The 15,028-nt window shown below is 41.1% G+C and overlaps 1 protein-coding gene across 7 annotated transcripts in view; it reads left to right on the top strand.

The window, feature by feature from the left end:
* Positions 1-15,028, top strand: part of parp4 (poly (ADP-ribose) polymerase family, member 4) — a 45,835-nt gene that overhangs the window by 12,874 nt on the left and 17,933 nt on the right. For 5 of the 7 annotated variants that reach the window (XM_036132620.1, XM_036132622.1, XM_036132618.1 and 2 more), the window contains exons 14-32: positions 59-200; positions 1,945-2,093; positions 2,177-2,308; positions 3,407-3,493; positions 3,598-3,762; positions 4,839-4,879; positions 5,375-5,456; positions 5,678-5,815; positions 7,256-7,445; positions 7,829-7,899; positions 8,582-8,769; positions 8,889-8,988; positions 9,069-9,239; positions 10,740-10,820; positions 10,898-10,978; positions 11,047-11,142; positions 12,031-12,147; positions 14,713-14,781; positions 14,920-14,955. In XM_036132620.1, coding sequence (XP_035988513.1) covers positions 59-200; positions 1,945-2,093; positions 2,177-2,308; positions 3,407-3,493; positions 3,598-3,762; positions 4,839-4,879; positions 5,375-5,456; positions 5,678-5,815; positions 7,256-7,445; positions 7,829-7,899; positions 8,582-8,769; positions 8,889-8,988; positions 9,069-9,239; positions 10,740-10,820; positions 10,898-10,978; positions 11,047-11,142; positions 12,031-12,147; positions 14,713-14,781; positions 14,920-14,955 — 2,136 coding nt within the window. The remainder of the gene's footprint in view (positions 1-58; positions 201-1,944; positions 2,094-2,176; positions 2,309-3,406; positions 3,494-3,597; positions 3,763-4,838; positions 4,880-5,374; positions 5,457-5,677; positions 5,816-7,255; positions 7,446-7,828; positions 7,900-8,581; positions 8,770-8,888; positions 8,989-9,068; positions 9,240-10,739; positions 10,821-10,897; positions 10,979-11,046; positions 11,143-12,030; positions 12,148-14,712; positions 14,782-14,919; positions 14,956-15,028) is intronic. The other 2 variants (XM_036132621.1, XM_036132624.1) reach the window with 1 other exon arrangement.

The raw sequence follows: 15,028 nt of genomic DNA, 5'->3' as shown, positions 1-15,028 counted from the left end.
CACGGTAGCGTCATGTCTGTCTGTCTGTCTGTCTGTCTGTCTGTCTGTCTGTCTGCAGGACGACGAGTACGTGGTCTACTCTCCAGACCAGGTGAAGATAACCCATGTGGTCCAGTTCAGGGTGGAAGGAGACCAGCTGAAAGACTTCAGTCCTGACATCAGCCTGACTGCAGAGCCGGCTCAGCCCGCCATGGACATCGGTGAGCTGCAGATACCTGCGACATGACGACATAAACGCGTCGCTTTGTTTTAGTAGAAGTTAAATAAAGCTTAGCAGATACCTGCGACATGACGACAGAAACACGTCGCTTTGTTTTAGTAGAAGTTAAATAAAGCTTTGGGGCGTAAGCTTTTATGCATTCATTGGGGTAAATGTTCTGATTCATGTCTGCAGGATTCCAAACTGCGACTCCATCAGGGAACCTGAAGCACGGCTTTGGTTTTTCTGGGCAGTTTTTTTGTTTCTTATATTTATTTTTTGACTAAAAGCAAAAGAAACGAGTTCAGATGAGTTATAATTCTCAGACAACTAGTGGCCCTGACCTTAAATCTGCATCGGTGCATCTTTAAAGGGTAACTCACCCCCACATCAACTTTTTTTTGCCAATAAACTGTTAACATGGTTTTCTTATAGTCCTGTCTACTTATCAATTCAATTCAATTTTATTTATATAGCGCCAATTCATGAAACATGTCATCTCGAGGCACTTTACAAAGTCAAAATTAGTCAGATTATACAGATTGGTCAAAAATGTCCTATATAAGGGAACCAGTTGATTGCTTCAAAGTCCCGACAAGCAGCATTCACTCCTGGAGAAGCGTAGAGCTACAGGAAGAGTCATCTGCATTGTTGATGGCTTTGCAGCAATCCCTCATACTGAGCAAGCATGAAGCGACAGTGGGAAGAAAAAACACCCATTAGCGGGAAGGAAAAACCTCCAGCAGAACTGGGCTCAGTATGAACGGTCATATCCTGGTCATTATTTTGAAAAATTGGTGCACATTTGTTGAAATCCTGCTTTTGAGTCTAAAATCGTCAGTGTGGCGCCCTCCTGGGGTTAAACGGTGGTCTTGCAGTGAATTTCAAATTAACATTGCTCTCTATGGCTGTGATGTAATTCTGATGTAGTGACGTTTTTCGCCTTTTTAAGACTCCAGCACCCATTTCACCCGTTTTCTGGGTTTCTAATCATCCCAACTAATTTCCTTTCCTCTGTGCGTGACAGTTTAGATCAGATAGCTGTAGCTGAACACTGCATGAAATTTGGAAAACATGCAATAGGTGAATGTTACAATAATCACAAAAGTTGCCATAAACTAATAAGTAAAAACAGCAGTCTATCCAGCTGCTGGATGATCCTGTTTATCTGAAGGGAGCCTGAATGCATGATCGTTAATCAGCCGAGACAAATTAAAGCCGACATGTACTTTAGAGTGTTCCCACAGCTCAATGATCCCAAACACACATCCAGAGGTGTTTAATGCATAAAACAGGCTAACATGAAGCTCCTGGAATAGCCTCAACCAGATCTGCCAAGAAGAAGGGTCCTGTAGGCTCCCATTAAGCTCATCTAACCAAATATTAGTGGGTGTATGTGTATTTTTGGGCATTCTGACCCTTGTTGAACTAAAAAAATAGTGATAACTATTTGAGACTTCTTCTTGTCTCATTCTCACAAGTGGTTTGAAATAAAACATGGAAATCCCTAAATTTGTGTGGTTTTTTTCCCCCCTGCAGAAATTCATCAAGCTGATAATAGTTAAACTATTTAACTATTTAAAGTGAATTTGGGCTCATTTGTAACAAAGGAATCCGTGAATATAGCTTGAAATAAGCAGCAGAAACAGTTTGCAACGGTTGCCGTCTCCTTTCCCAAACAGTAACTTCGTCTTTGGATGCGGTCCAGAATGTCTTCATGTCTTTACGCTCCACTCTGTCTGCAGAGATGTCCTCGGATTATGATGAAGAGGATCTGGAAGAGGTCAGGAACCCCCTGCAGGACGTCACAGCGGGACTGTTGGACAGCTCCGGCCAGCAGCTCCCCCTGCAGGCCGTCCATGTGAAGTGCAAACTGATGGATCTGCTCTCTCAGGTAAAGAGAAAATGAGCACCTGGTTCAGTTGGACGCCATATAAGGCCGGCGCTGGATCTGATTAAAGCTTCGTCCTCCGTCAGGTCATCATCTTCCAGAAATACACCAATCAGAGCTCAGTGCCCATTGAGGCCAAGTACGTCTTCCCGCTGGATGATTCGGCGGCGGTGTGCGGATTTGAAGCTTTCATTAACGGGAAACACGTGGTGGGGCAGGTAACCTGAAGCTAAACGTCCCTCATCACACATTTCACAGAGGAAACTGTTTAGAAAACAGCTGCACAGCGTTGGCATTGTGGATTTTAGCCAAACGTCATGAAGATCATCAGCTTCGTCTCATATGTTAATATAAATTCATGCATTTCAGGCTGCATCAGCAATGCAGACGACTGTCCACTGTGGCTCTACGCTCTTTCAGGAGGAGTGAATGCTGCTTGGAGAGACTTGATGCAACCTGCTGGGTTTCCTTAGATAGTAATTGTCCTTGGCTTTGCAGCAATCCCTCATACTGAGCATGCATGAAGCGACAGTGGAGAGGAAAACTCCCCTTTAACAGGGAGGAGAACCTCCAGCAGAACCAGAACCAGGCTCAGTGTGAACGCTCATCTGCCTCCACCCACTGGGGCTTAGAGAAGACAGAGCAGAGACACAGTAAGCTCAGAAGCTCACATTGACCCAGGAGTACTTTCTATGTTAGAGAAGACAGAGCAGAGACACAGAAAGCTCAGAAGCTCACATTGACCCAGGAGTACTTTCTATGTTAGAGAAGACAGAGCAGAGACGCAGAAAGCTCAGAAGCTCACATTGACCCAGGAGTACTTTCTATGTTAGATGGTAATAGAGGATGATCTGCCTCCCCTGATGATGTCACAGCTAACAGAACACCAGACCAGGTGTACCTTCTATGAAGAGAAACATGACAGAGAATAAAAAGTTAAAAGCTGAAATAACAAACAATGCAGACTGGAGAGCAGTAGGAGAACTCAGCAGAGAGAGAAATAGACCCTGATGTCCTCCAGCAGCCTAAGCCTATAGCAGCATAACTATAGAGGTAGCTCAGGGTAACATGAGCCACTCTGACTAGAAGCTTTGTCACAAAGGAAAGTTTGAAGATTAGTCTTAAAAGTAGACGGGGTGTCTGCCTCACGGACCAAAACTGGGAGTTGGTTCCACAGGAGAGGAGCCTGATAGCTAAAGGATCTGCCTCCCATTCTACTTTTAGAGACTCTAGGAACCAGCAGCAGACCTGCAGTCTGAGAGCGAAGTGCTCTGTTAGGAACATTGACGCTCAGTCTGCTGTGTTTTTGTTCTCAGGTGAAGGAGAAGGAGACGGCTCGTCGGGAGTACAGACGGGCCATAGAGAAGGGCCACGGGGCGTACCTCATGGACCAGGACGCTCCTGTAGGTCCTGCTGCAGAGCCGCGTTGCTTCAGAACGTCGTTCCCTCCGACGCTGCTCTCACGTCCCGTCTCTCTCTCTCTCTCTCTCTCTCTCTCTCTCTGCAGGACGTGTTCACCATCAGCGTGGGCAACCTGCCGCCCGGAGCCACCGTCCTCATCAAGGTGACCTTTGTGTCCGAGCTGGTGGTCCGAGACGGGAGCATCGTGTTCTCCCTGCCGGGCAGCGTGGCTCCGTGGCAGGAGAGCTCGGCGCTCAACCAGACCACACAGGTAAGGGGGCGGAGCCTGTAATGAAAGGGCGTGGTCCAGACTGACGTGTCCCTTCCTGTCTAATCATGCATAGGAAGCAATGAGCAGAGAAGCTGCTCCTGGAATATAATTAGAATTTGATTTAGTTCAGATAACCTACATTTAATCTGGAAACATTTCCTACACAGGTTGTCCTGCAGGTTTCCCATTTTACAGGAAGAGGTTTTCTACAATAATTAGTCATTAATTATTCATAATTAGTCTGACATGATTTCCTTTTGTCCTTTTCATATTTCCAGCCAATGTTTACAGCAGTGATGTCAGAAATCTCTCCTGTGCAAACAGAGAGGCTTATATGTCACTGAAGGCTTGATTTAATGACACTGATAAACTGCAGTGTTTCTCCTCTTTTTCTCTTTTGGAGCTTCCTCCTCTGAGCTTCATCTGTTGTCCTGCAACAGCGTTTATAACAAATACAGAGGAGTCTGATCACCTGCTTCTTTCTCTATCTGAACTTCTACAGCGTGAATACTAAGTTTAAAAAAAAAAGTACTTTTGAATAGCTTTTATCCTTTCCTCTTACTTGATATTTTGATAAATCTCATTATCTTAGTCCAGTCACAGCTCAACACAATAAGGCTTCATAACCTGATTTCTCTTCTTCTGAATAATAATTTTTTTATTTTAATAAATGTATTATTATTAAAGGTTATAATGCTAAACCTGATTCCTCTTCTGAATAATACATTTATTATTATTATTATTATTAGTATTATTATTAGTATTATTATTATTTATTATTATTATTATTAAGGGTTATAATGCTTCATAACCTGATTCCTCTTCTTCTGAAGGGCCATTAATAGGTTTTTAAACTTTCTAAGTATAAGTGATTTCTAAGTGATTTCTTTCTCAAAAGGAATGGATGTTATGATCACTTTGTCTTTAAAATCATGAATAGTTTTACCTTAAAATGTTGATATTGTTAAATGGACACTGTTTAATGTTAAAGCATTCATTGATTTCTGCCTGTTTTGGCTTTCTTGCCTTCAGATTTTAAGAATAAACTATTTATTCTGTGTTTTGTCACCCATCAGGTCTCCGTGCAGAAGGTTTGTGTGGCTGATGAAGCAGCAAGGTGAGACTGATTTATTCGCATTTTTGCCTCTATGAGCAGGGCCGGCTCTAGACAGGGGCCAGCGGGGGCCAGTGCCCCTGTAGAAATGATCCTGACCCCTGTACTAAAGACATAACATTAAATACACTTCTTGTGATTATATGCACTGGCGAGTAAACCATAACTGGTTGGTCACTTTTACCAATTATATTTGCTACCTTTACAATTTTACTTTAACATAACAAGGATTTAAAAATTAAGTTGTTTCACGTTTAGCTGCAGCCAAATTGAGATGTTTTTGTCCACCCACCCCCCACCCCCGGTATATTTGGTCTAGAACCGCGCTGTCCATCAGATCTTTAATAGAGCGAAGTCTTTGATTTGTGCTGCATATCGTCAGTTTTTATATTGAAACCATTTGATTTATTTTCATTTCTTCCAACAGCTGGTGGTGCATATTTTTTCTTTTGGGTTAATTAAATCTGCAGAGATGGACGTGTTGTTTTCTTTCTTCAGAGAGTTCTCATTGGACATGTCGGTGGAGATGCCCTACGAGATCTTAAGCCTGAACTGCATCACCCATCAAGTCAAAATGAAGGTGTTTATTTAATAAAGGTTTTAATAAATATGACCATATCATCTGCATAGTGTTGTACACTCCTGCAATTCAATCGTTTGCTGTGTTTATACTGTTTATCTTCACATATATTTTCCCTGATTAACTTTTTCAGTCTGGGTTTTTTTCTTTTTACATCAATCTTTGTTGTAAATTAGTTTATTTATTATGTTATTTAGTCTTGTTTGCGTTCTGCCTTGCAGAGGACAGACACCAAGGCCGTGGTCAGTGTTCTGCCGGGTCAGGTCATGGGTCCAGACGGTTTCCAGCTGTCTGTCACTCTCTCTGAGGTTCATCTTCCCAGAATGTGGGTGGAGAAACACCCAGACAAGGACAGCCAGGTCTGTTTGTCCCTCCTCATTCCACTCACATCTGTTTTCAATGAGCCATGAGGCGTTCCAAATGTGACGTATTTTTCAGACTATAAATCGCACTTATTTAGAAATTTATTTCACACAGTCCAAGGCTAAAAACTGACATTTAATCTGGTAAGGAAACTTATTCAATCGCACAGCTGCATCCAGTCGGCTGAATAACATGAAACATACCTGGGAGGATGAATGGAGTGAATTAGCTCAACAAGCTAGCAACTCCAACCGGGAAAGTGCTTGCCAGAGCATTTCAGTCTAATTACGCTGAAATTAGCCCGTTAGCGTAACGGTGCTACATGCTAAGCTAACAATACAACGCGGATGTTTCAGAGCAACATAACGTTGACGTGCATCAGCGTACAACAGAGCTGTAAGCTAGCGCTAGCTGCTATTAGCTTAATTGACAGCCCAGTAACATGGTTCTGTCTCGGTTCCGTAGAGCTGCACCATGCTACGCGAATGCAGACTGAAAAAACAAAATATACAAACATGGGTTAAGTTTTTGTTATTTATAATTCAGCTATAGACGGTAATGTTTTCTCCTTGGTTCATGTTCAGCATGATTTACCATCAGTGATGGGAATAACAGCGTTGAAATAAACGGCGTTACTAACGCCGTTACGTTTTTCAGTAACGAGTAAACTAACTAATTACTTTGATGTCACTATAACGCCGTTATCATTGCAGACACCTCGTTACTGCACGTTACTCAAGACGCACAATTAACGTTTTTTTTTTTTCCACTTCATGATAAGACTCGTGCTCATGTTGTCATGAGAGAAGGGAGGATGAGATAACCTCTCAGCAATTATTGGCTGATGTATAGTAAGATTACGTCTTCAGCCAATCAGAGAAATTGGGAAGGCGGGTGTTTAGTACTTGTTGTCACTACCCGATCCGTTCCATCAGCTTATTTGTGCGTGCGCAAACAGAATAACTTCTAGTAGGCAATATTTCGTTTTTCTTACTTTTTTATTCTCTTCTATTTTTTAGAGGCGGGGGTTTCATTTTGTATATCTTTGTATTTGCGTCAATATTGCATATTCTAAAAATTAAACAATAGAAATTGGGGGAGAGAAATGAAAAAGTAGCGCAATAGTTACTTTTACTGGTAACTAGTTACTTTTATAGTGGAGTAACTCGGTTACTTTTTGGGAGAAGTAACTAGTAACTATAACTAATTACTTCAAAGTAACACTGTTTACTATTGAAAATGTGTATATATAAGTCGCACCTGACTATAAGTCGCAGGACCGGCAAAACTACGATTTTTAAAAAAGCAACTTATAGTCCAGAAAATACGGTAGTTTTGGATCAAGTTCTGGCACATTTACAAACTGTTGCTAATATATGTGTCATCTAGCACAGTCCGGATATTATTTAGTGAATTAATCTTGTACTCTACTGCAGGCCTGCATGCTGGTTTTCTACCCGGACTTTGAGTTCGACTCCGGTTCTGGAGCCAGAGAAGTTGTACTTTTGCTGGACTCGTCTGAGTCCATGAGGGGGGAGCCGTTCCATCTGGCCCAGAAAGTCGCCCTGCAGGTTTTAAGGAATCTGAAGAACAACGTCAGAATCAACCTAATTTTGTTTGGAACAGGTTGGTTTCTATGGGAATTAAAAACAGAACAGAACCAGAGTTTGTTTGATTTCCTGTAAATAACTTTATTATGGGACTAGATATCATTTAAAGCATCCAAACCAAAGCTTCACTTTCTCGAGAAGCTATTCTCCCAGAACTTATAACCTTCAACATGGAAAGTCTACTTTTCTAAGAAGCAGCTTGTAAGTTTATTGAAGGGTACTGAAAGAACTCTTTAGGTTCCTGAAGAGGACTCTGTAGGGAAGTCCAGACCATGTTTGATATTGATACCAAAACATCTTTCCTTTCAGGTGGTTTTGAACTCTGAAGACATTTAACTCCTTAGATTCAGCCTTGCAGCTTTTAACAAACCTGATTTTCTCTCGTTTTCGGTTTTTCAGATCACACCGAAGCTTTTCTCACAGCTAAGCGGCTCGGTGAAGTCCAAGCTGAGGCCAAGAAGTTCATCAAGGTCGGTTCAGACTCATTGTTCAGTTGGAGAAAATACTGAATCAAAATTTACACTAGAAGACGCTTGATTTAAATCATTTTCCTTTTATTAATATCGTGAACTGTTGTTTAAAAATGGTCAGCTGTAATAGAGACCAAAGTTGAATCCTGATATTTACATGAATTGTATAAAAAGGCATAATCTTTTTTTTTTTCAATGTCTGACATTAAATCAGACTAAAGTATTTATGCTGTTGATTAGTTAGGATTAGTAATATTAAGTTTTTTTATTACTTTCACATCCGTGCATGTGGATTTTAAGGTAACACCTAAAACACACCGCTTCCTTATGTGACATCATGGAAAAACATTTATTTATTTATTTTTATTTTTTTTCCCTTTTTTTCCCGCTTTTTTTTCCTTTTTCTCTTTTTTTCCTTTTTTTCCCTCTTTTTTTTTTTCTTTTATCACATTTTAGAAATAAACTGATTTTTTTTTGTGGTCAGGAAAAATTTAGTCTGCAAAAAAAACACTCAGATGTAAAATCTGTATAAGTATAAATATCTGGTTTAAACTGTGCAAAATGACAACAGCAGGCCTATAGATAATGTCAGCAACCTTTGTTCTTTTCCACTTGTTTAAGGTCACTAATAATAACAATATCTGCTCTTGAAATTAAAGTGTTTTTTTCTCTCCGCTGTCAGAGCTGCTCGTCAATAGGGGGCAGCACTGAGCTGTGGCGGCCTCTCCGCGCCCTCAGCCTGCTGCCGCCGTCCTCCGGCGTGCGTAACCTGCTGCTGCTGTCTGACGGCCACGTTCAGAACGCCGCAGCCACCCTGCAGCTGCTGCGAGACAACGCTCAGCACAGCCGCCTCTTCACCTGCGGCCTCAGGTGAGGAGCAGCCGCTCTCCTTCACGTGTTCCCAGACACGCTTTGTGAGATTTCTCTCCAGTAGGTCTTTAGTTTTTCTTCAAAGCAGGTGAAGTGGTTGTGTTTCCTTGACTTTTCAGCTCCACAGCCAATCGCCACATGCTGAGAGCGCTGGCTCAGGCAGGGGGCGGGGCTTATGAGTTTTTCGACACCAAAGCTAAGCACACCTGGGCTGAGAAGGTGAGGCTGTCTAATCCAATTTGTCTTGCGGATTCTGTCATGTGAACATGAGCTGACACCTGAACCTGTTGTGGCTGAAGGTGGCGCGTCAGGTGAAGCGCATGTCGTCCCCCGGCTGCAGCTCCGTCTCTGTGAAGTGGCAGCAGTTCAACCAGAGAGCTGCTCCTCCTCTGCAGGCGCCCAAGCAGCTGCACGCTCTCTTCAACGACTGCCACACGCTGGTTTACGGCTTTGTGGCCCACTGTACTCAGGTATTTACCTTCCAGCCCTTCTTCTGGTGTGGTCTAGTCATGCTGAGGGACGGCGGACAATCGTCTGCTTTCCCTGGAGAGACCAGGTTCTGCTATACTCAGAGAAAATTGCAAATAAACCCAGGAGCTTTAATTTGAAGAAGATTAAACAGCATATTTAGCTTATTTAAAGGAGAATAACTCTTTCTTTATTAGAATGTAGCTGCAGGGACTTAGTGGAGGTTTGCAAAGCTACATCTGGATGAAGCTCAAGACTTCTTTGGACAGAGGAAACCAAACTAGAGATACTTAACCATAACTCAAACGCCTCATTAACTGTTTAACGTTAACTTTAAGCACGGTGGTGGAGCAGAGATAATTAAGGGGATTCAGAAAAACGTCTTCAGTGGCCAGAGATGATGCTGATTACGGCCATTAGACACCGTGGTGCTTTCTCCAACATCAGGCTCATGTTTTAAATAAAGATGCCACCTGCAGCCTTTTACACCTTTATCTTTCACAGCCTGCGTTACTAAGGTGTTGGCTGGACTTTGACTAGGCCCCATCAAATTCTGTGGTTGAATTAGATTAGATTAGATTACATTAGATCAACTTTATTGTCATTACACAGGTACAAGGCAACGAAATGCACTTTAGGTCTAACCAGAAGTGCAATAGCAGCAAGTGCAGGATAAACAATGGTTCCATAAGTACAGGACATGGGTTATTACTGAATAAATATAGAGATAAATACTATTATAAACAGAATTCTACTGATAGATTTGTCCTATGAGTATAATATATAGATAACTAGTATTGTGAACTAAATTTACAGCTGAATATGTACCGAATATAATATATAGGTGGATATTACTATGAGTAGAAGTTTACAGATATGTACAATAGCATAATATACAGATGATTGTTATTATAGCAGAGTTTACATGTACTATGAATATATGTACAGATGGCTATTACTATAGGCAGAATTGTGAACATGATATACAGGTAGCTATTACTATAAAATGAATAAACATGAATGTGCACTGCAAAAACAGAACTAAAAATAAGTAAAATTTTCTTTAAATGAGTGTATTTGTCCTTGATTTGAGCAGGTAAATAAGATGATTTGCCAATGGAATAAGAGTTTTCCACTTAAAAAAAGGAACAATTCAACTCCATTGTCTTATTTCAAGTGCAGGGTGTCTAATTATCTTATTTTAGGGGCAAAGATACTCATTCCATTGGCAGATAATCTTATTTACTGGCTCAAATTAAGGACGAATAGACTAAATTTAAGAACATTTTACTTGTTTTTAGATCAGTTTTTGCAGTGTGAGGAGGACTGCGCAGAAACAAAAGTCTGCAGTTCTTATTTAGCGAAGCAGAGTTGTTATAGTGTGCAAAACGTCTTCCCCACAATGTGAGAGATGGAGAAGATTCACTGATGCTGTAAACTTTCAACCCTTTTTTTTATTTCAGTCACGTTTTATTTAGTTTTGTTTGCTTTTTTTCACGCAGGCGACTCTTCTTGGAGACTTACGTGGTCAGGAGCTTAAAACCATGGTGTCCACCACGGAGCTGCAGAAGACCAGAGGAACGGTGCGGCCATGTTTATTCTCTCGCTGTTAACACATGATAACGAACCAGAAGCTCATTTATTCACATGATGTGTTCAGTTTCTTCATAAGCTCACGGCGAGGGCCCTGATCAGAGACTACGAGGATGGAAGCCTGGACACCACCGAAGCTGAACACGAGGTACGCCTCTGTCTCTGTCCTCGTATCGCAGCGGGACATCACAGGCTCACTGCTGCGTCTGTTTGCAGGGAAAGAAAGCGGAGCTGAAGTCCTTCATCATCAGTCTGAGCAAAGAGTTCTCCATACTGTCCCAGTTCACCAGCTTCGTCGCCATCGAGGAGAGGGTCGGTTTGTTTTTAATGCAGAAAACATTCAGAATTGTTTATAGTAATTCTGTTCATGATCACAACACTAGAGGTTCTTGTAATGGGCAGCTTGTTTTACCAGGTCCAAAAACCAATGCTCTAAAGCAGGGGTGTCAAACTAATTTCTATATGGGGCCACTTTGGCATCATGAAGTTATTAAAAGGGCCAGTTGCATGTGTAGAGACGATACTTTTCATTGCATAATTTCATTCCAGTTCACATAGTAGTATACAAAATGCACAGTAACATAAAAGTAGCAACCTTAGGCCCAGTTTATACAGTTTATCTGCAAAAAAAGTTGATATTGGGGGAGTTACACTTACAGGAGGCACAGTTTTAGCCACTTTATACACTTTAAAAGGATATATGCCTTTTTTTCTGGCTCTCGAGGGCCGGATAATTTACCTTGATGGGCCGGATTTGGCCCACGGGCCTTGAGTTTGACACCTGTGCTCTAAAGAGATCCTTTATATATAGATCATTACACATTTGGAATAATCTACCACACTACATCCGCTACACTGATAGTAAATTATCTTTTAAAAAGAATCTGAGACTCCATTTGATGCCCTGAAGTGTTTTTGTTTTATTGGCTGTTTTATTATATTTGTTCTTGTTTTATTGGCTGTTTTATTTTACTTGTTCTTTTGTACTTCCTATAGTAATTTTTAAGAAATTACATTTTTGGAAATTTTTATATTTGTAACTGTTTTTTATGTTTTTAATGTGGACCCCAGGAAGACTAGCTGTTTGCCATGGCAACAGCTAATGGGGATCCTTAATAAAATTACAAAAATTACAAATGAACTGCGTTGCATCGAACCAAACGTGATTTTTATTTATTTTATTTTTTTTGTGTGTTTTAGGACTCTGAAGGAGCAGAGGAGGGCGTCACTGACATCCCAAAGCTGATCGCAGAGGAGGATGTGGACATCCTGCCCTACGTCAGCTGGACTTCTCCTCAGGACGAGAAAGCTTTTGACGTGAGGACATTTCTGGTCAAATCCTTGGGGATTCAAAGCCGTATCAAGTAGGGTTGTCAAAGTACCAGTGTTGTAGTCGAGTCACTATGCCTCGAGTCCGAGTCCAGGTTCGAGTCTCCAGTGTTCAAGTCCGAGTCGAGTCCAAGTCATTAAAAAAAATCTGAGTCGAGTCCGAGTCGAGTCACTATTGATCCAAGTCGAGTCCTTATTGATCAAGTCGAGTCCAAGTTCCGCACTAAAGTAAGCATAGCCTACATGTTTTTAAACTAAAAAAATCCACACTCCACCACATTGCACTAATAATTTAGATATTAAAATCATACACCAAATAATATTCCAATGACATATTAAAATTATAGCCTAATGATATAAAAAAAGTCGAGTCTTTTTCTCAGTTTCCGAGTCAGAATGATCTGAATGTAGGAGTTCGAGTCCAAGTCAAGTCACGAGTCTCTAAATTTAGCTAATGACTCGGACTCGAGTTCGAGTCTCGGACTCGAGTCCTACACCACTGCAAAGTACTAACATTTTAAACTTAATACCGATATTAAGAAAAAAACTCGATGCCGTTTTCGATACTGCAACATTTTTTAGACACGGTTCCTTCTGGTTCAAATCAAACCATATTATGAGTTACAACATGCCAAAATTAACTAACTTTCTTAATTATTACTAAAGCAATAAGTGGGGGACAGTCCCACCCTCATTTAAAGGAATATATCATTTTAATTTCACTTCCTTGTTTGACAAAACAGCTCAGATAACACTATACGTATGTCATCACTTATGTAAGCATGTAATTTTATTTAGTGTGCCACATGTCCTCCTATTTGCCCGTCAATTTGCTGTTGATGCCGTTAAATGTTATTAGTGAGAGACAAAGATTCATGTCTAAATCAAAATAGATTCTATTAAAGGGGCCATGACAACAAAAGTTTTCTAAGGTTTTGGGGGTTTAAATGTTCTGTTGTACGCTGATGAGGACGCGGTTAATAAAAAGGGCAGCTGGTATATCGGAGGATGCTCAAAAATGCATGTGCCGCGTTTGAACGGTTTTCCAAACATGGTTGTAGCCAATCAGAGTAAAGCTGCATATCATTACCGTAACATATGTGAGAATTTACAAATGCAGCAAAGACATGATTTGTACAGTGATGTCATGGCACCTTTAAGAATCATGGATCTGACGCATTCAAGATACATTTTTACAGTGTAAACAAGGATCTGCAGAAGCTTCCCTGTACAATGTTAGTTTTTCTGATAATTCTGCATTATATTTTTTATCAATGATCATCTGCAGCAGCAGAGCAGGTTGCTACGGGTTCTTTCTTTTTCTGCTCTAGTTGTCAGCTCCAGTCTGGCTCCACCAGAACCTTTCATTGTTAGCTTTCGTTAGCCTCCAACAACTTTTCAACCAAACGGAGGAGGAATGGCGGGGCGACTGGTCTGATCTGTTGCTTTGCTATCTATTAGCCGACTGAGCCATCAGCTGATTAACTTTTCTACCACATCTCGGCAGGAGAGCTCAGACCCAGCAGAACACAGCCGTTGGGCAGTCTGTGAAGCTAATAATTAAAAAGACAGCATTAGCTTATGTCGTCCAGAGGATTTACTAGTTCCCTGTTGCAGATCCAGGAGCTCTGCTGACCTTTTTAAGTTGCTCTCAAATATCAGTTTTGTAGTGTTAGCATGTATCGATAGCGCAGCTAGCATGTGCATGCTAAATGGACCGCTACATTGTAGCCACAGCTGCCCTGGGGAAGACTGACAGAACCGGGGCTGCTGGACGATCGGCGCCATCGGACCCTTTGACCACCGAATGCAGGCACAGTGGGGGAAGAGTCATGCCCAAAGACGATTGGAGCGGGGTTTGAACCGACATCTCACCGATTCCAGGACTAACTTCTGTGCTTGGTTTCTTGATCTGAGTTTACTGAAGGCTTTGAAAGAGCCACAAATGAGGCACCCATTAATTGTAGTCCTCCTCAAAGGTTGGAATAAGATGATTAAGGTCTTTGCAGCATTGTTTGGCATCTGGTTATTTTTCTTCTGCATCTGGGGGAAAGCTCCTCTAAACAACGGTTTAGTGCTTGTCTCGTTGCTAAAGACGGTCTCGTGTTTTTTTTGGCTGAACTCAACATGTTTGAGTTTAAACTTTGAGCAAGAAAAGGGTCTGTGTCCATCAATTTAGACGTAAATTGCTGTCTTCTATCGGATATTCTATCGAAACATCGATTATTTTGGTATCTCTAGTATCAAGAGACTTAATCAGTATGGTTGTTTTTTAAAATACCAGAATTTTAGACTTGCTTTAAAGCTGTGCAATACTCGCATTTTGACGTGGTTAAACCGTGTCTAAGTTTTTGAAGGAAACTGATTCACACTGGTGTAAAGAAAAGGGGTTGATGCCTGAGGGACACCACATGGTTGTGATCTCATTGGAGAATTTTCACTGTACATGTAACAATATGTTGCTAATGGAAACATTTCCTTAACGATGATAATAAATTAAATTGGTTGTTTTATTTTTTAGACTTGTTCTTTAATGGTTTGTCTCTGCTACAGGAAGATAAGTATTTAAACGTTTTGAAAGCTGAGGAGATGCTTGGAAGGTCCATGGATTTTAAAGAAATGGTGAATTCTTCTTTTCATAGAACCAAAATCTCGGCTCAAGTTTCCTCAGTTCTGTGGCAGCAGCCGGTTATTAACAGTGAGAAAGTATATTATTGCACTTTTAATTGATCTTATGTGTCTGTTTTTTCTTCTTTTCAGCCATTCGCTTTTACTGGATCTGGTTCCGGCAGTGAGGTACTTGTAATTTTTCAACAAATGTTGAGCAACAGCTACAGCATATAGAACAAAGGTTTCAGTGTTTGGCATT

The sequence above is a fragment of the Fundulus heteroclitus genome, unplaced genomic scaffold, assembly GCF_011125445.2.
Source record: "Fundulus heteroclitus isolate FHET01 unplaced genomic scaffold, MU-UCD_Fhet_4.1 scaffold_53, whole genome shotgun sequence".
In the NCBI taxonomy this organism is placed as follows: Eukaryota; Metazoa; Chordata; class Actinopteri; order Cyprinodontiformes; family Fundulidae; genus Fundulus; species Fundulus heteroclitus.
The sequence above is the reverse complement of the archived record's forward strand: the minus strand, read 5'-3'. Positions and strand labels throughout refer to the sequence as shown.